Source organism: Cavia porcellus, unplaced genomic scaffold (assembly GCF_034190915.1).
Source record: "Cavia porcellus strain 051 isolate PalLab524CR breed Dunkin Hartley unplaced genomic scaffold, mCavPor4.1 scaffold_22, whole genome shotgun sequence".
Taxonomy (NCBI): domain Eukaryota; kingdom Metazoa; phylum Chordata; class Mammalia; order Rodentia; family Caviidae; genus Cavia; species Cavia porcellus.
This window is the reverse complement of record NW_026947505.1, coordinates 11,271,682-11,292,572: the sequence shown is the minus strand read 5'-3', so window position 1 is coordinate 11,292,572 and position 20,891 is coordinate 11,271,682. Positions and strand designations below refer to the sequence as shown.

The 20,891-nt window shown below is 38.3% G+C and overlaps 1 protein-coding gene across 7 annotated transcripts in view; it reads right to left on the bottom strand.

Moving 5' to 3' along the window:
* Positions 1-20,891, bottom strand: part of Utrn (utrophin) — a 502,327-nt gene that overhangs the window by 266,673 nt on the left and 214,763 nt on the right. For 5 of the 7 annotated variants that reach the window (XM_023563244.2, XM_063233434.1, XM_063233436.1 and 2 more), the window contains 7 exons: positions 19,374-19,565; positions 18,382-18,554; positions 12,045-12,195; positions 10,072-10,247; positions 6,539-6,674; positions 5,170-5,319; positions 2,098-2,173 (listed from right to left, as the gene is read on the bottom strand). In XM_023563244.2, the coding sequence (XP_023419012.2) occupies positions 2,098-2,173; positions 5,170-5,319; positions 6,539-6,674; positions 10,072-10,247; positions 12,045-12,195; positions 18,382-18,554; positions 19,374-19,565 (1,054 nt within the window). The remainder of the gene's footprint in view (positions 1-2,097; positions 2,174-5,169; positions 5,320-6,538; positions 6,675-10,071; positions 10,248-12,044; positions 12,196-18,381; positions 18,555-19,373; positions 19,566-20,891) is intronic. The other 2 variants (XM_063233433.1, XM_063233437.1) reach the window with 2 other exon arrangements.

The window sequence follows — 20,891 nt, the reverse complement described above, 5'->3', positions numbered from 1 at the left end:
TTCTAGGCACCTTCCAGAAGGAGTTACAGTGACACCCATGTTTATGCATAATAGCTAAACTTGGAAGCAGCCTGTAGACCCACCAACACATGAAAGAAAAAAGAAAATGCGATATTTATATACAACAGAGTACTACTCTGTCATAAAGAAAAATAAACTTGAGCCACTGGTAGGTAAATGAAGACATCCTAAAAACCATGATGTTAAGGTAAAAAAAATCAGACACGTTTGTATTTCACATGGGCTCTCTTATGTGAGAATCACAAAGTGTAAATGAAGAGCAAAGAAAAGACAGTAAGAAGTAGGGATATCTTTTTCAAATGGGAAGAGGGACAAGGGATAGAGGAGGAGAGGACAAGATGTGGAAAAGAGATTTTAAGAAAAAGAATTGAGGAAAACAGAGCTTTTGCCAATGAGAAGAAGACCAAGAGTTAGGAGGAGCTGAGCAGGCCAGGAGGGGAAGGGGACAAAAAAAAACAAGAATTACGATGCATTATGTACACGGACAAACTCCACACAGTAAGTATAATCGTTGTGGATCACAATCATGTCCTAATTCAATTCTTTAACTAAACGAGGTCATTATTAGAGAAACAGGAGAAAGGGCTGTAGCATCCTCTACCAGTTCTGATGCCCATTCGAGTTGGATGATCACAGCATTGAAAGAAGTAAAGCCAGCAAGAAGCAGATACAGATAAACCTCATTAACATGCTAAGTGGAAGAAGCATCTTATGATTCCTTCACATAAAATGTCCAAATGAACCAAATCCACACAGAGGGAACGCAGACTGGCGGCTGCGGGGAGTTGGAGCAGGAAGAAAGTGGAGAAACTGCTTCCTGGGGAAGAGTTCTGACTTCACAATGATGAAAATATTTTAGAACTAGATGGAAGTGAGTGCTCTAGATGGCACTGAACAGTCTTTCACTGTAAAGTGACTGGTTTTATTTTTAGTATCATTTAAAAGGAAGAAAGAGCTAAATTAAAACACTGGATAGGTAGAGAGGGATGCGCTGAGATTAGCCTCATGACTATCTTGCATTTTTTCAGTATTATTCAAATTTCCCTGATCCTTTGCTACAATGATGCTAAGAAAGTAAAACAATCAATTTCTGATTCATAAAATGCATCAAATCCCTCCCTCACAGATACAGAGTGCAGCATGCATTTAAAAGCAAAATATTGAAGTGCTTTGGATAGTAACCAAGAAAACCAGTCAGGTTTGAGGTATTCCTTCTGCAAGGCACTGGGCCATACACATAATACAGAACACAAACTTGCAGTAATCCTGCAATCTCAATATGAAGAGAAAAAAATTATTTTGTCACATGGCACTGTTTCAGTCTCTGTAGAAGGAGGAGGAAAAGAAAAACAGAAGGAAGAAGAGAAATAAAAATGAAGATTTAAGGGGGTAGAGGTACCAGAGAAAATACCAGGTGAGTTGTGGAAGTGGAAGAGGAGGTGGAGGAGGAGGAAGAGGAATAATCCACAGTAAGAGCTGGTGCAAGGCGGGTGTTTGAGGTTCATCACAGTTGAGGTTTTGCCAGCTGACTCAACAGAGGGCAGCAGAGTGGTCAAGAGTGCTTATTAGGTAGTGGTGACGGCGGCTATGGGACATTAACCTCCCGTCTCTTCTGGACAAAGATAGAAGGAAACCCTTCCAAGTTCTAGCTCTGACCCACTTTTAAGAACATGGAAATCTTCTCTTCTCAGGCACAAGCAGGTCCTAACACACTTTCCAAGCGCACGCCAGACTACAAAGTGACGTCTGATGGACTGAGAAGCTGTACGTATCCAAGACAATCCTTATTTGCCTCCCTGGCCTCTATCCTTCCTTTCGGCAGAACCTATGGTGCCCAGTGCCCCCTCACCCAGAGTAAAGCAAGTCTGATGGACCTCAGGAGTAAATGCCTCACCCATATCATGCAGTCAAATAAACCACAGGCTTAAGGAAGTTGTTCTTTTCCAACAATTAAAAGTAGAATAATACAGTTGTCTGATGCTTTTAAATAAATCTTCCTAATTTGTACATGATGCAGATCATATTACACATTTTGCTAAGTCACTTTAATAACGCGAGGAATAAGCTGTATCTTACCAGCAATCCGTGTCTGGGAGACACAGCAGGGCTCCTGGGTAGTTTCCTTCAGCGTGCTGGGCACCTCTCTGCAGATCTACAGGAGCAGGCCGAACAGAAACAGATACTATGTAAATAAAGATGGTCGTATTTTCAAAAGAGAAGGTTTTTCTAAGTGATAGTTGTGCCGCTTTTCTTCTCCTTAACGGCTAAGCTTTTGTGTGCAGCTTCACTATTCGGCTGCAGCCTTGCTTAGGCCGTGACTCCGCTGACATTCCTGTCAAGAACGCCAGCCAGCCAGCTCTTAGCTGCTGTGACCCCCAGACCCGTATTCCTGTGCCTTCATCCCGCCCACACCCTGTGATCCTCACCCTCTCCCTCCTCTCCACCACCTCTTCTGAGTTTCCTCCACAGCTCATTTTCTTCTGTCCACCCACCAAATACCACTGCGCTGCAGATCTGTTTTTGGTCATTCCAGCCTTGACCTTGGACTCTCTCTGAGTTCTGGTTTCCATGGGTCTCATCGACCCTCTGGAGTTTTCTAAGGCTGAAGACTCCCAATACCTCCAGCTGTCTGCAGTTCAGCTCTCTCAATCAACTGGACATTCAGGCACATTCAAATCTGAACTCACTGTCTATTTTCTCTGAGATTCTCTTCGTAAACTGTTCTATGCTCTGATTTCCTACAAACATTCATGGGATTACTCTACTCTTCTCTACTATGTTCCTTCAAAAATGTAACTGTCTGCTTTAAAATACATCAGCAGCCATGAACTACCATCAAAGCAGTACATTATTCTCAAAAAGAAGTTCAGATTCCACGGAGCTCCACACATGCAGAGGCCTCCGGGCTCTGAACTCTGCAAGCACCTCTCAGCCTCACACTCTATACTGAGTTGCACCAGGGACCCAGAGGCACCGTGCTCATTCTCTGCCTCTCTGTGACACTTTCCTGTGCTGCTACTTCTCCTTGAAATGCTCCTCCCTCTACTCTTCACCTGACCAGTATTTACTCATCCTCCACAAATTAACATGGATGAGATCTCCAGCCCCAAACATTCCATGCTTAATCCCCAAAGCCAAGCAAGTGCTCTGCTTGTATTGTTGCAAAGGATGCTTCTATGCTACAATGGCTTGTCTGCTTGTCTCCTCCCATAATAAGCTCTCCGGGTGAGGAGTGGTGCCATACCCTTTTCTTTATTCCTAGCTCTATAAAATGATACCTTGTGTAGGGTGTGAATCCAATGAAAACCCACTGAGTTAATAAAAGAATAATACCATGAAATATCCTACATTAGTGTTTCCTAAAGTGAGTTTTGATATTTTTTGCCTAATAAGCATTGCTTGGCCTTAGACACTGATAATTACCCAACACAAGACTGCAATAATTAATGGAAGCTTCGCATTGTGTAACATAATATCACAAACTGGCACTGTGAATCCTTTGTGTCAAGTAAGTATCGTGCTAAGGCTGAATGTGGACACAGTGAGTCTGCAAGTGACACAGTAGCCAACATGTCTGGGAAGGAATAGAAGGCAGAAAGCAGCAGATAAACACAGAGATAACAGCAAGCCAGACCACCAGGGGCCTTTACATCACAGTAAGTTATCTGGCTTTTACTGGGAGTAAGATGGAAAACCCTTCAAGACTTCTCTTAGTGGAGTGACCGGTCCTGAATTCTATTTTAACAAATCACTCTGGCTGCTTCATTGAGAGGAGACTGATAAAGATAAACAAGGAAGCTGGGGGACCAGGGAACAGGATTTTGAAGTAATCAAGACAAGCAATGATGGTGACTAGAGACGACTCAGGAGGAATGAGGGCAATGAGACGTGATCAAATTTATGGTTTTCTTGAACCTAAGAGAAACTGAAAGAATTATACCAAAAACATCAGGGGCCTCCCTTAGTTATAACTGTCAAAACCCTACTGTGTTTGCCTTATCGTATATACCCTTTTAGCCATTCATTAAACTGTCAATCAGCAGGATAAAAGAGGTCAACGAGGGAGTGTTCTTGGTTTTGGGGGCTTTTGTCTCCTTTTGATACAATTCATGTACCTTCTGTAAGACGGACTCCCAGGTTCCTGACCTAAGAATGGTAAGGATGTAACTTCCACTAACTGAGCTGTGCAGCACATGATGGCACAGGAAGCAGGTGACAATTAGGAACTAAACTGTGTATATTTGTCTAAGGTGCTGGTCAGATGTCCAAGCAAAGGTGTTCAGCAGGAAGCTTTTATTTTCAAGTCTAGAGTACAGACAGAGGCCCAGGCTAGAGATACAAATTGCGAGACACAATGGTTATTCAGCAATTCTCCACTAAAGAGGTGAGATCAATGAAGTACCTGCCTCACTAGTTATAGGATAATGGCTATTATTTTTTAAAAGACCAAAAAGAAAATGTGACTTTTATAAGAGGTCCATGCAAATGCAAACATGGCAAGAATATATCCTTGCAACACCCTACACAGACCACCTACACTAATACTGCAAGAACCAGGCCAAAAGAACAGGAAATTTGATTTCATCTGTATCTGTAATCATTTCCACTGCAAAAGAGTAACGGTATGACATAAAGGACCTCATTTTAGTCATTTTAGTCAATGATGTGGTCACATTATTATATTTCACTGGAAATTAGTAAACATATACTGAATGAATAAAATCACTGCAAATAAATATATACATGCAACACTAGGAAGTTATTTTACAGCCTTCAATCACAAAATTATTGGCATTTTATTGCCTAACTCTAATATATATTCATTATAATCCTCTCAGCCAAAAAACCCTGTGTAAAGAGTATTCCTTAACATTGGATGCTTCTGAGCCAGGGATTTAACTCAGTGGCCTAAGCACCAGCCTGGCAAGTGCGAGGTTGTGAGTTCAACTCCCGTACCAAAAACAAACAAACAAACAAACAAAAAACATACAGAATGCTTTTGTCTACGACAGATGAAAATATTGTAGAACTAGTAAAATGTGCCATATTGGATATAATTAAATGGTAAATCAGTTACAAAATCCCACTTTCTTGATCATAAAATCAGTGGCTATGAAAAAGGTGTCAGAGTTAACTCAGCACACACACCTTATTCCATGTTGCATTTACACCTCTTAAGCTTTCTGAAAGTTTATCTCTTTCGTGTAAGCTCAGACTCTTATCTGCAAGCATTTCCAGTTCAGTTCTATTCAGCCATTTAAGTTGTTCCGCTTGAGTTTCCATCTCTTGCCTTAAGTCCTAGAGGAATCAGAAGACAGATGTAGTTAACTGTGTAACGTTCAAAAAGTGTATTAGTAATCTCTCAGGAAAGCACTCCTGTAAATGTGTGATCTTAAGATCTTATGCAGAGAGTAAGCTTTCTGGAAGCATGCACCCATGTTTACAAGCTGTAACCGATAGAGAGCAGATTCACACTAATGTTCACCTGTGTGCACATACGCACAAATGTACGCGGGCTGGCTCTCTCCCTCTTCACAGCGTCCTATTACATCACTGTATTTACACTTCTATTTTTACCAACACCTTACCACTGTCCCTAAATACTCACATACTGTCTGACTGCCTCCCCTTTTTATCTCCTCCCAACCAGTTCACAAAAGGCACATTACTAAAAATCTGTAAAAATTTTGGTAAAACAAGGTATTCAATATATTCACATTTTGAAAATAAAATCAACATTTGTCCCAATATAGTTCATTAGTATTAAAACTTTCTTCCTCAAAATGCCTTAATCCTATTTCTTAAAGATCAAACCTTTTATCACATTGATAAGCAGTTTCACACACAATTCTATACCTGAACGTGTATGTACACACGATATGACATTTTAATAAAAAAATATGAGCACACCATGCTGATGGTCTGCAAAATGTATTTAAATTATGAACAAAACATACAAGTACTTCTAGATATAAGATGTATCTTTGAATGCATTTACATATCTTTGTGTATCATTATACATTACAAGCAAGTACAACTGTAAATTATTGTTAGCTACAAATTGACAAAGAAATTATAACTAAAGCAACCATGACACTCAACCCAAGGGAAACACTGCTGAGTCACTCTGCTGCCCACTCAAGAGTTGTTTTATTGTAAAACTTAGTTCTACAGATCATCATCATTCAGTATCTTCTGAATCTAAAAGCACAAAACTCTACTTTATGGTCCTATTATTTTCTAAAAATGACAAGGTCCTTTTAAAATCCTAAAAACCTTCAGTTTACTACTGAGAGCATGATGGTTTGGTCTCTTTATGTGACTGAAGCTTTATCTTCATAAGGTCACAATTACAGCTGCTCCTTAAACAAAACAATGCATCTTTCAAGTCTGCCTCGCTTATCACAAAGTACAAAGTTTCCTTCCGTTTTCTATAGTCATCCAAATCTTATGTTCAGCGGGGAATGTTCTTGCCTCAAAAGGCACCAGCAAGTGTGGACACAGAGAAGCCGCTTACTTGTAACTCTGGCAGGTTTTCTCCCAGCTCAGTGGCTGGCTTCTTCTGCACGGTGTTCTCTGCCTTGGCTAACCAACAGAGCATCTCCTCTAGCTTTCTTCTGTAGTCCAGCACCTGCTTACTCTCTCCTCTCAGCCTACGAGAAAGTATTATGGAAGAATAGTAAGGAAAATTATCTAATTAAGGATGTTTGCTTTGGATATCCTGAGTAAATACTCCTCCTCCAAAATAATTCCTAATAGTGACTTTTAATAAGTACTTTAGGACTATTACCAGTAATGTATACATCTTACCAGACTAAACACAACTTAGTAATGACAAAAAGAAATCCCTAATTAAAAACCATTGAAACTAAAGAATATTATCTTCTTGCACCATAAAACTTACCTAGAAGTTTAATGCATATTTTTGTTTGTTTTACTGTGCTGGGAATTGAACCCAGGGCCTTGCATGTAGTAGGCAAATACTCGACTACTGAACTAAACCTCCAGCACTCCAGTACAAAAAACTTCTTAAGAGTTAGATAATACCATATAACATAATAGAAGCTTTTTTAAAAAAATAGGAAATATATTTTTTATCTAAAATACTAAGAGGAAAAGAATAATCTTTTGGGGCCTCTAGCAGATAGAAAGTCATTACGTAGCATGTTATTTACATCAGGTGGCAACAATCAGTTTATTCACAGAGCAAAAACAGTAAGGCAAGGTATCAAGAACTGAAAATTCTTCCAAGTATTAGGAAAGGTAAGAAATGTAAATCTGACTGGATCATTAAAATAAGGGTTATGTTTGAATATCATACGAACTTATAAAAAGAGATTGAGGGGTAAATACAGTAAAAGCTTTAAAGGATCCAAAGAAAACAGTCAGAAGAACATAAAAATGGAACAGCCTTAATTAGCGTTTATAAAGTGTAGTAAGAATAACACTTATAAGAATACAAACCATCTGTCAGAAGATGAGAATACAATTAGAACTAATATGACAAATAAGGTGATATATATTTCAAAAGGGTTTGAAACCTGAGAACTTAATGGCAGTACGATTTTTGAAACTGCCATAATTAGGACTTTGTTGAAAAACTGAGCATAATTTTTTCATGAATTACATCGTGCCATCTCTAATAATGATTTACATTTTTATAGATATGCTTTTTTAATCACAAAAGGATTAACATAATGATATAATACATGTAAAAAGGCTTGATACCTATTTAGTTGTCAATTTGAAGGGAAATATTAGAATGCTTAAAAAACTAATGAATATCACTATATAACCACAATTTTCAATATCCATCAAAAGAAAATACACCTGATTAAAAATAAAGCAAGTAAAGCAAGTGACAACACAAACTGTTAAGATCATCAATAGTAAAACAGGTAATATTCCCTCCATATTGAAAAGCATTTAACTTTGGAAACCTGCAAAATGCTAATATGAATTATTCATTTCCAAAAAAAAGACTGGAATTCAATTTCCAATATTTATTATGACTCATTTAATACTTTGAGAATAGAAGCATGAAGTAAACTTTCATTATCAAGTGATTTCAATAAGCCATTTTTGAGTCACCTCATGTGTTCATTGGTAAACCAGCTAGATATAATCTACATGACAAGTGCTATTTATAACAGTAAAAACATTATAAATTCTGTTCAAGAAGTATGTAACAACTGCTTGGTAGGGAATAGCACCATTAAGTCACTACACTGCAAACAGCTGACCTCAATATAAAAACAAACTGAGCTGTGTGATGCTTCTCCGTGACACTGATGAGAGTATGTACATAAAAAGCTCTAAAAGTTCCATGGTGCTCCAGATGGAAGATAGGGGACAACCTGAAGTGAAGTCCAATATAAATTTAGGAAAACAAAATTGCTTTAGATGAAATAGAAGATATTGGTGAAGAGGTTTATTATCCATTACACTGCCAAAAAAATGAGTGAAACACATATCAGTTTAACCTTGCTAGCTTACCACACACTGCAGAGATCTGTTTAAAAATCTTTAGGTAACTTCCGCATTTATTGTTAATACCCCGACAGCCACTGGTGTACGCTTTTCATCAAGAAAGCCCAGGAGTCAGATAACTACAAGCAAGAAGACCCCTCACGCACATGCATATGCGCGGCTTAGAAGTGCCCACAGCACCTCCTCTTCCAGCCCTGCCCTGGTGCCCTGAGCGGCCTCTGCCGCTCATTTCTTGCAAACCTCTCACACTGACATGGTCCTCGTGCCTCCCACCTCTGCTCCAGCTTTTTCCCTAGAAGGTTGCTACAGTTTGTATCTGCACTTGAAGACAACCTAATAACAACTGGGTTATTTTAGTATAATCGGAATAAAAATAACTGACAATATAGTGATTACATTACACAGGTGAGGATTTCTATGATTTACAGGTAACTGGCACAGAAGGTGCAGCACAGCCTTTGATGCCAAGAGCAACCTAAACTAACGTAGACTTGGTCAGGAAACGAGTGTGGGGAAATCCTGACCCTAACTCAAGCGGAAACTTGAGGTCCAGTGTGTTCTTCCAACCAAATCAAGTTACCCACCACATCATCATCGGATCATAGCAAACAGAAGCAAAAAGAATCAAGGCTTTTTTTTTCTTTTTTGCATATATGATACCTGAGTGGGAAAGTGAGACCTTATGATCAGCCTGAAAACACTCATGTTTGCAGAAGCACAAGTCATAATAGGTTAATCTTGGCAGCGGCCTACATGTCCATCAGATGGAACGGATACAGAAAATGTGCTATGCACACACAATGGAGAACTACTCTGCTATAAAGAAAGATAAACTTGAGGCATCTGCAGGAAAATTGGACATACCTGGAGACCACAATGGTAAGAGAAATAAATCAGAGGTACAAGCTTAAATAGCACATGATTTCTCTTACATGAGAAACCCCAAATATAAATAAAGGGCAAAATAAAAAATATATAACAGGAAATAGGGGGTAGCTCTCATACAAATGGAAAGGGGACCAAGAAAGATGGCAGAAGGGGCTGGGAATTTAGCTCAGCGGCATAAGCGCCTGCCTTGCAAACAGGCAGTTGTGAGTTCGATCCCTGGTACCGATAAAAACGAAAAAGACAAAAAAAAAAAAAAAAAAAAAGAAAAGAAAAAGAAAGATGGTAGGAAAGAGGATAAAATAAAAAATCAATTAAAACGTTATGCACTTGGACCAACTCCCCATGAGGAATGTATTATGTATTATTAATGTGTACATTAAAGATTAAAATTGAGCTGGGCATGGTGGCGCATGCCTGTAATCCTAGAACTCTGGAGGCTGAGGCAGGAGGATCATTGCAAGTTTAAGAGAAGCCTTAGCTACAAAGTGAGCTCAAAGCCAGCCTGAACTCTGCACAGTAGGACCCAGTCTCAAAAAGAAAAATTATATACATATATATAACAATTTCAGACTTAATATCGACGACAAAGGAACATTGAACCTATGGGATTGGACCTCAGATTCTACCCAAAATGCATCAACTCTCCACCTCCAGCAACGGCAGCGGACTCACCTGGGCTGCCGGGTCTTCACATGGGCCAGGACGGCGCTCCAGCGCTTGTTCAGAGCTGCCAGCTTGTCTCTCAGGAAGCGCCCATGTGCTGGGGGGAGCTGCTGCACAATCCCATCCCCCAGCCGGTTGACCGCAGCCATGCTGAGCTGGTGACTGCTAATGCCCTCCTCAAGCTCCTAGGATACAGCACAACTCAGGACTCATCTCAGCACTAGGCAATACCACTCCAGTGCCACAAAGCCACCCAGATCTGGGGTCATGAAAGCCTTAGAGAAACAGATTCTTGGAAAGGTATTTTGTGTTCATGGAAAAGGCTTTTTACTTAATTGCATTTCAAGGAGCAACACACTGAATGCATTCTATCTTGAAATCGAATCCACCACTCTCATGAACGCCAAGTGAAATTGCAGCATCTAAGATATAAAACAAGTAACTGTTTGCACACAAGCCAAAGCGTCAATAATGTTTGATGAATGTGAATTGCTCATCTTCTTCTAAACAAGCACCTAAAAACAACTCTTAAAAAATTTTTCTCCCATATACTCTTATGTCTAGCCATATATTAATAAACCTCAGTGTACATTTTTACTGAGACATTGTGCTGTGCTTTGTTTAAATGTTCCCCCAAAGCCTCTTGCAGTTTCGGAGGCAGCCGAGTCTGGCGTTTGTGACTGGTTCATTGTCCAGCGCTGGGATTGGTGGTGAGAGTACTGTACCCGCCCAGGGGTGGAGCCGGCATACAATATAAGGGAGGGAAGGGAGCCTGCTTTTCCCTTTGCCCTTTTGGGTCCTGTTGCTTGGGGTCCACCTTGACAGCTGCCCCACAGCCATGCCACCCTACCTTGGAGCCAGCTGAGTCTGGACTGAAACCTCCAAAAACTGTAAGCTACAAAAACCTTTCCTTGCTTTATTTTGGATGTCAGGTATTTTGTCCCAGCAATGAGAGAAAAATAACCAAGACACATTATTTCACTGGTCTGCAAATTTTTAACAGAGTAAAGGGACATTTAAAGTCAAATGTAAGCATTGATCTGTAACTCTAAAACACATGGAAAATGTGTTCATGTGTTCATGAAAAAAATAAAAACAATTAAAAAAAACATTCTCTTTTAATTCCTCATGAGGCCCCTATGGGTAACATATTTTAAAATTTTAATGAAAACAAATACTTTTACCATCAGTACAATTGAAATCTTGCTTTCTTTCTATCATTAAAGATTTCGTGTTACCAGAAGAATTTATTTGGCCACTGTTAGATTTTTCTAGACTGAATTAAACTTTACATGAGTAGCTGCCCTGCTGTAGCTCAAGAATAACTTACTTTTATGATAATTAACTATGATATAAAGAAAAATGAGATGCCTGTGTATTGAAGGACAGAAAACAGAGGTAAGGTATACTTGTATTTTTCTGGCCTTGTAAGATCTTGGGTAGAAAATTGTACAAATGCCATTTTCAATATAAAATTTCAAAAGAGGAAATCATTAGCAAGGCCTGGTGTGCACACTTGTAATTTCAGCTACTATGGAAACTGAGGCAGAAGGCTCTCAAGTTCAAGGTCAGCCTGGGTGATTTACCAAGAATCTGTTTCAAAACAAAACCAAACAAAGGAAAAATGAAAGGGGTCTGGGATATAACCCAGTGAAAGACTCTGGGGTCAATGCCCAGTACCAAGAGAAAAGAAAAAGAAGGAAACTATTCTTAAACAATTTATAAAATCAAATTGCTTCCCACATTAGCCATTAAACACAACTTTTTATTTAAACTTCTTTAAATTCCCTACTGAAAACTGTATATGATCAATTTCTCCTACACCTTTTAAGTCAAAAACTGACCAAGAATTATTATAAATTATCTATCTACTAAAACACTAGTATATATGGTTCCCACTTCTGAAATCTGTCTTGAGTGACACATGGCAACACACCTGCGGTCTCTGTGACAGCCCCCTTGCCTTTGACAAGCACACTCACCCGCTGATGTGTCCTGGCCTTCTCCAGGTCCAGGCTGCCATCGGCAGCACAAGTATCCACCAGCATCTCTTCCGCTTCCGTTATCCACTGTGTGAGGTCATTAAGGTCACAGTGGAACTGTCTCCATTCTTCTACAGCCCTATCAAAGTGACTGCAGGACCAGAAGGAAAGTGAAATGGGTTTCTAAACTCTCCAGGAATGCCTACAAGCATTTTTTTTTTCTAAAAAGAAAACTCAGTTCTCATTTAAACCGACATGTCCCAAATGTGGTAAACTCACAGCTCTTTGCTTTACAGGACCAATGTTCACAGTAGGATAGAGGGAATTCCTCTTCGAGCACCATATCAAGAGCAAAGAAATCTGCATACACACCACCATTCCACCCTTCACCCAGGTACATGTATATGCACGCACACACACACACACACACACACACACACACACACACCAGGGCATCTTTTCATTAAAAAAATATTTAGACTCTTCTGCTTGCAAAACCAAGCTTCATTAGTTACAAACATGTTAACCCACTCAACTTTATACACTAAACATTTCAATACATGGTAAAACACATGGCGAATTACTTATTTTCTTAGAAAAAAATACATTGTTACCCCTATAAAATTCCAAAGAGTAACCGACTTCTAAGTTTCCTTGCACTCCACTGACTCTGTTAGGAACTTAATTCTATCCAGCAGAAATTCATGAACTGAAACCCTCACCTCCACGATGACAGCGTATTTATTGATGGGGCTTTTAAGGAAGTAATTTGGCGCATGTCTTTAATTTCAGCACTCAGGAAAGTGAGACAGGAGGATCACTGCAAGTTCAAGGCCAGCCTGGATGCAAAGTGAGTTCAAGGCCAGCCTGAATCATATAATGCAAGCCTGCCTCCAAAAAAAAAAGTAATTAAGTGAGGCTGGAGCCCTAATCTGAAGCAAGCGATCACAGAGCATGTTCACGAAAGAACACAATGAGAAAGAGGCTATCTGGAAGCCTGGAAGAAAAGCCTCAGAAAATAGCCCTGGTGCATCCTGCTCTCAGCTTCCAGCTTGCAGAATTGTGAGAAATAAAACGTCTTCTGTTTAGGCCACCCAGTCTGTGCACTTTCTTAGGCAACCAAGCAAGCTAATATGCTTTATATAATGAGTAATTCTGAGTATGCCATTCACCTAAAGACAGAGAACAAAGTACATGCAAAGCACAGGTTAGGCAGTGAGACAAAAGGCTGCAGAGGTCTTGTGTAAACCTCTCTCAGAGAAGATAAAGTAAAAACGGTAGTACTTGCATCTTCGGAATATACAAATGAGAAGAAAAAGGGAAAGCCTTATTGGATAAGGATCTAAGGACATTTTATTTATTTCTTCATTCAATCATTTGTTCTTTCATTTATGTTCAGGGTGGTAGAGTGATGAGAGATTTAAAAGATTTCTGAACAAAAGGATGCTGGTACATACATGCAATCCCAGCACTCTGCGGAAAGAGGGTAACACTGAGTTTGAAGCCAGCCTGCGATATACAGTGAGTGCAAAGCCAGCCGGATGTATATAGTAAGACTTTGTCTCAAAACAACAACAGAAATAAACAAACAAAAACCTTCAGAAGGTCTAACAATACTAATAAAATTTACATTTTGTGTAATAAAAATGTAGCATCATTATTTAAAAATAAAATGGTTGCATTGACATCATTAACCACTAATGTTTATATTGTCTTCCTGTGTAAGAAATTATTTCTAAAATTCAGCTAATATTTGTCAACTGAACACAGGAAAGCAACAGTCTATTGTGTATGAGGAAAATAACATTTTTCAAAGTATGAAATGATGCTGCAGTGATCTTAGTGTGATTGGTAAGCCCATGTATTAACAACCACAACTTGCAGTGTTTAAGGTATTACAATATTGAATAGGTAATGCTGCTAATAAGGTTGCTCCAAAGATCTAAAGGCTTTGAAAATATAAACACTAAGCTTAGAGAGACCCATACCACTACTCACAGAACATTAAACTTCAAAAAACTCTGAGCATTATAACCATAGATTAAATGGAGAAGAGTTCCCACAGCAGGATTCCCAGGCCAGCTTTGCAAAGCCATAACCTCCTCTCTTCTTCAGCCTGCAAAGATGAGAGGCACCAGCAAACCAAAAAGGCCTGGAGACTTCCAAGGAGTGGAGGGTCTCGGAAGTCCAAGCCTTGATAATCTTCCCCAAACATTATCTGGCTTTGAACCAGAAAACAGTTCACTATCTCTAACAACCCAAGTGGCCTTGCTGTCCTCTCCATGAGCTCATCTCACTATAGGTGTCCCCTAGCTAAAGATGGGTGCCATCGCCTACAGAGGTCCTCAAGCCAGAGACAAGAGGCTGCCTTCTGTCCAACCCCTTCCCTACTCCAAGCTCCCCATCAAGCACCACATTCTGCAGATCCGACCACTTATTCCTCCTATTGTCCCTTAGCTGTCACTTCCATAACTGCTTTCTTGTCGATCTAACATCGTCTGACAGTCACATCTGGTCTCTCCGTCTTGTCTTCCTTCCACCAACCTATGCTGTGATCAATAAACTGTCAACCAATCAGTAAAATACTGCAAATATTGCTCCCGCCTGGTTAATGCAATACACAAGGTCCTTCTGACTTGGGCCCTTTACACCTTTCTGGCTTCTAAGACTACTGGACTATTTTCTTCCACTCAAACACATCACACTGCTCTCATCTATGCCCTGACGCACTGTTGAATTCTTCCTATCCCTTCACCTAACTCCACAGTAGCAAGCAATCTGCTCAATTCTACCAGGATCTTTAACATGACCTCATGTACTGTCCTTTCATAACCCTGTCCACTGGCTAGTAATAACCTGTCTACATTTTTATACCTTTTATTCTTAGGCTCTGAGAAAGAGACCTTATCTGTTGTAATCCTTTCTATGTGCCTCTCATTAGCATGCAAAAAATCTTCATCAAACTCACAATGCATGAATAAATAGAAAGGTAGCTAGAGAGGCAAAGTTTTTCTACAACAAAATAGACCTCCAAAAACTTTTTAAATGATGTAAAAAGAAATTGTTAATGGTAGAGGATGGAATTCTGAGTATAAATAAGAAAAAGAAAGTGAAGAAAAATTTAAACACACTGTGTGAACTGAGCCAAAAAAAAAAAACAAAAACAAAAAATATTTCACTTACTTTGAACAATATGTAACATATTAAGCTTAAAGTCCACTGAGAACACTGTTACAAAGTTTCTAAACTCAAGAAAAGTCTAGACTTAAGTTTATACAGGAATGAATGCCACAAAAAAACATAAAGAGGGTTAACTATCTGAGAAGAGATTTCTTAGAGAAGACGTACATAAGGGCCCTGGGGTTCAAGATGGGCAGGAAGAAATAGCTGAGTGTGAGGGATGAACTATGTCAGATAAAAGAGCACCATTATCTGCTAACTGTTTTTAAAGTTCCTGTTGCTGGAAATAAGAACGTGGACACCTCCAATCACCACAGAGCAGCCACGGCGCTTCTGAAGGAAGACTTGCTTGATTTTCCCGATACCAACCTCTCTTTTCCTGCAGGCCAACAACCAGCCTGAACAGTAGGAGACAAAGCAGCTCAGAGACCTGGAACAGAAAGTGGCCTTGGTGGCCCCGCTGGCACGCCGATGACTAGGAACGGAAATGCGAGGCAAACTGCCACGGAATGTAATCACGAGGACGGGAAAGCGGAAGGAAGCTCTCATCTGTTGCTTGTGACAGGTGATTTAATAGAGCGGCGCCAAGGAGAAATGTTAGGAGAGTTCATCAAAGTAAGGAGAGGAAAAACAAAGCAAAACTTGGAAATAAAAGTAAGAACACAATCAATGCATCCAAGCACTTGGACAGATAAAATAAGACAGACAGCCCTCTAGCAAATATAGCCGAGCAAACAAAGAAAATAAAATAATAATATATTAAGGGAGGCTTCTCCAACCTAAAGGAAGCTAGTTCTGTGATAAAATCTTAGTTTTTCAGGGAACGAACTATTTTCTTAAAGGAACATTTTTAAAGAGAAAATACCATGGGTGTCTGCAATCAACACAGTTTTTGAGGTTCCACCACCTTAGCCAATTGCGTAAATGCAAACAGAATAACTGAAAAAAGAACAGTGCATCCAATGGTAGCTCCATATAATGAAAAGGCCCAGCAAAGGCAGTTTAAATCCACACACACACACACACACACACACAGAGTGTGGAAGAAAGCAACCCAACACCAACACTGTCACAACCAAGAAAAGCACAACTTTTTTGTAATGATCCTGCTAAGAAAGTTTCAACTACCTTCAAATTTTTCCAAGGTCACACAGTAAAGAGCCCGAAATGGTAAAACAAAGACCACATTTTCAACTGATCATTGGCCATGAACTGACTGTTAAAATTTTACTAGAAAAAGAATACAGACTTCAGAATAATTGTGGGAAAAGGAATATGGGTCTTACTTTATTAAATGGAAAAAATATCTTTTAAAAATGAAAATATGATAGTAGTTGACTGACACTATTGGTACAAGAAAGCAAAATTATAATAAAGGAAACTGCAATGACAAAAGGGATGTGTTTATTCAGTATAAAATACTGACAGCCAGGAATATATATAGCTCAGCGGCAAAACACCAGCCTGGCAAGCACAAGGTACTGAGTTCAATTCCCGATACAAAAAAAAAAATTACTTTGAAAAACTAGTTGTTCATTTAAAAAAAATGAAACGAAATACAGCTGATTAGTACTTAATGGGCTGCACCAAAAGTTAGCTAAGGAGTGTTTAGAACATAGACCGACACATTCTACAGCTGTATTCATGCTATACAACAGAAGTTCAAAGCCAGCCTGAACTAAATTATGAAACCCTGTAGCAAAAATGAAACAAAAATCAGACGGTTTAGATTATTAAATTTTTTAAGCCAATCTAATTTAGCAGTGGGGGGGGGGTTGTATACCAACTTTAGTGACACTAAGGTTAATAAGCTCTGATAACCCACTGCCATTGGATCAGCTTAGATTATTTAAATATAAATTATAAATCGAGCACTAAAATTGTTTTTAAAATATATGTATTTATACTCATAGTGAAAAACTAACACTTATGCATACTGTCTCACAATTTTAATTAAAGAAATCACAAGATATAATTAAGATACAGTTATGTAAAACAGACTTTTCTGTATTTCAAAAACCACCATTACCAAATCAAACAGCATATGGAGAGCTAAATAAATAAAAATTGTAATTGCGTAATAACCTTAACAAAGAAAAAAGCTTTTGAAAAATTAAAAAAATAGTAATGCATGATTTAAAAATAAGCAGTACCAAGTCCAATATACATACATGAGAATATTCAAATTTCACAGATAAAGAAATTAAAATAAAATTGAGATGCAACCCATGAATACAATATTGGCAGCAATCCTTTTTAAAAATTCTGCCAATTTTAACCAGAGCTCAAAAAGGACATATTTGCAAATACTGTTGGTAGCAGGCAAACAGTAACCAATTTTATGATGCTACGTGGAGCCTTAAGATGTTATTACTTTTCAGAAATCTCTCTTCCTCTAACAATCAAGCCTGACAAAATTCGTGAAGATAAGGTATTTATAAAAATATATTCTCTAAATGTACAAAGAGGTGATTTTTTAAATCTATTCAAAGAAAAGCCATGAAAAATACCTTTTCAAGGACTCAACAGTCACATGAAATGCACCAGCTGAATTTTTTTTAAAAAATGAAGAATATGAAGCCTGGATTTTCTGTCTCTAAAATTTTCCAGTGTTAAGTCTACTAACTTCCCTTTTGTATAGACTATTTTATATCTCATTTGCATTCCTACTACATTCAGATCTACTGGCAAAAATCATACCAGTTTCTATTTCTACCTATTAATAACCCTAACCAAAATCTAGGAACAAGGCTCAAAAAGATCCTGTGAAGCTGAAGGCTGTTTAAAAGGACTCGATATTATGTATGGATCCCAGTTATCTATAGCTGTCTCTATCCTTCAGTCACATTAATTATCAAGTATATAGAAAAAGTGAACATTAATGAAAATTCTTTTTAAAATTTTTAAGAATAGGACATTATTTAGATATTAACAATTAAAGGTGTTTCCATATTAGATACCATGCTATGAATAGTCACCTCTGTGTGATCAATTCCTCGCTAGTAGAACTAGAGTCATCACAGTGCATTAGGCAGAGCACGTTACAAGGATGGGAAACATGCTATCGGTAAGTGTCATGTGCACCTCAACATCTCTGTGACTCACGGACCTGCAGGCATGGTTTTAGAAATTAAATAGGAACGTAGTATGCACATACCTTTTCCGATCATTGTACATTCTGTTAACTCTGTCCCACTTGGCGTTCAGCTGAGATAACATATCCCTGATCTGGATGGCCTCGGGCCCAGAGGCTTCCAGGATGACATCCGGCTGCTTTTCGTGAACAACTGCAATCTGCTCTCCAAGTCTATCCAGTTGGTCTTTGATGTTCTGAAGAGACATTGCCACCCATTAGCAAAATCCAACAAAGGGCCAAAGGATCACAGATGACTGAAAATTTACACTGGGCAATACCATGTTAAAACAACAATAAAACATCATTATTGTTGCTTGTGAAAACTGGCAACATCTTTTAAAAATATCCTGTATTGACCAAAGAGAGGAATGAACTAATACTAACAAAAGGGAGGAAAAAACAAGTCCTTGCTCATGCCAACTGGCTTTTAGATAGGACCTATGAAAAACTCTGATGACATTCTATCAAGGCCAGGAAGTGCGTGAAGTAGAATTACTTATATTTTCAAATATCTAATAATGCTACTTTAAATGACAAAAATGAGTTATCAAACCTAGAGAATCCATCAATGATTCCATTTATATAAATGCAATCAAAGTATATAAAGAGGCTTGAAAAAATTAAATACTTTTAATCAAAGATGTCATTCCATCCTTCAACAACCAAAGTCTTAAATCAACACAGATGGCCTGATATATGTTGCATTTTCTGCAAATGAAAATCAAGATTATAAAATAGGAAGATAGCTTCTGTGTATGTTTGAGTATAATGAAGTTTGGTATTGCAAACCATTAATATCCATGCATACATAAAAATCCGTACCAACTTTTATAAATTAAAATTGCTTGTTACATTTCTTCAGTGAGTACTGGGAAAGTTTTATTATTCAAATATATTATTAATTCCTTAGTACAAATTTTAAAGAATGCACACCATCTAAGAATGTAAGATAAATGTCTTGTTTCATTTCTATGTTAACTATAGCTATTCCAAAACAATGCCGGGAGATGTACCTTCAGAGAGTCTTCCTGAAAAGAGAAATCCTCATAGACAGTGGTATTTAGCTCAGGAACATTAAGGGATAATTCAACACCATCCATGGTAAGTAATATTTTGTTAATTTCAACCAGATAATCCGCTGGGAGAGATGATGATCTAACTCCAGAAGTGAGTTGACTTGTTTTCCTTTGTTGAATAGGGATTGCCTACCAAAAAAAAAAAAAAAAAAAAAAAGTTTTTTTAAGTAATACATATACTTTAAAACATCTTCAAAATGAGTTAACAACAAAATGGGGGGAAAAAAGGCTACTTAGACCAAAGCATTAAAGACCATTAATCAAAGTTAAGATTTTAATTATAATTTTGTATATTTTAAATCTGCTCCAATTCAGAAACCCTGAACAATTTTTATTATAATTTTTATCTTCAGCCTGGTATTAAGTAATATAAATAAGTTAATAAAAGAAAGGTGTTTTTTTTTGTAATTCTGGAGATTAAACTGAACAAGTACTCAACCCCTGAGCTATGTCTCCAGAATTTTTTCCAAACATTTTATTTTCTTTTTCATATTTCTGGATAGCCAACTTTGAAGCAAGCCCACAGGTATCCTGATTTTATCAACAAATTAATTATACTTACTGCTAATAATAATTTATCTTAAAGTCACACATTCCAATTTTAGCCAGAAAGCGCTTCTAGACATAAATGCGTATGTCTAAAACAGAAAATTCTATTTTTAAGCAAACATAAAAGACTACTGAAATAAATAATATAACCACCCAAGTACCAGTTTTGAATAAAAAGATGCTAAATGCTAATTTCTTTTCAAATAAAAGAAAGTTTTCTTTTAACTTTTCAAGTCTTCATTTTTAAAAATAGATCTCTTTTTTGGAAGAGCACAAAATTAGACTTGACTGTTCTTCCACTTAACTATAAAGAAAAAGAAAATAACCCATGGAAAGTCTGTGTGGGCTGAACCACCATCCCAAAGCAGTAAAACCAACTGAGTCCCGACCGCCTAGGTGGCTTCTCTTCCATTCCCCAGATCTGGCTGACCCTTCCTCTTCTCCAAGTCCAGGGATGGCTCTGAACAGTCCACTGTTTGATTATGTCTCTAGACACTTGAACGCTGTAGTGTTTTCCACTTTTGCATCACTAGACGTTACTGTGGGCCAGACTTTTGCTTCCAATTTGCTCTACGAGGTTCTGCTGAGTGCCACTTTTATAGCTCAGCAACTGTGACTATCCAGGGCACCAGTGCGGGTCCCCCGTCACATCACAGGGTCTGTCCTTCTGCCAAGCCAAGCAGGCCAAGGCTTCACAGTGAACCAGGGAGGTCAGCAGGCATCATAAATACACAGTGTCTAATTGAAAAGAAAAGTCACATTCATCAAAACTGTCTCTCTTTCCATTCAGACAATAAAGACAGCCAGGGAACCTTCACACTCTTGTAGAAGCAGCAAGGTGGTTCAAACTGTGATTTCTATAATCCCAAAATAGATTTTTCCCCAAAGAGTGATTAATCAAAATAG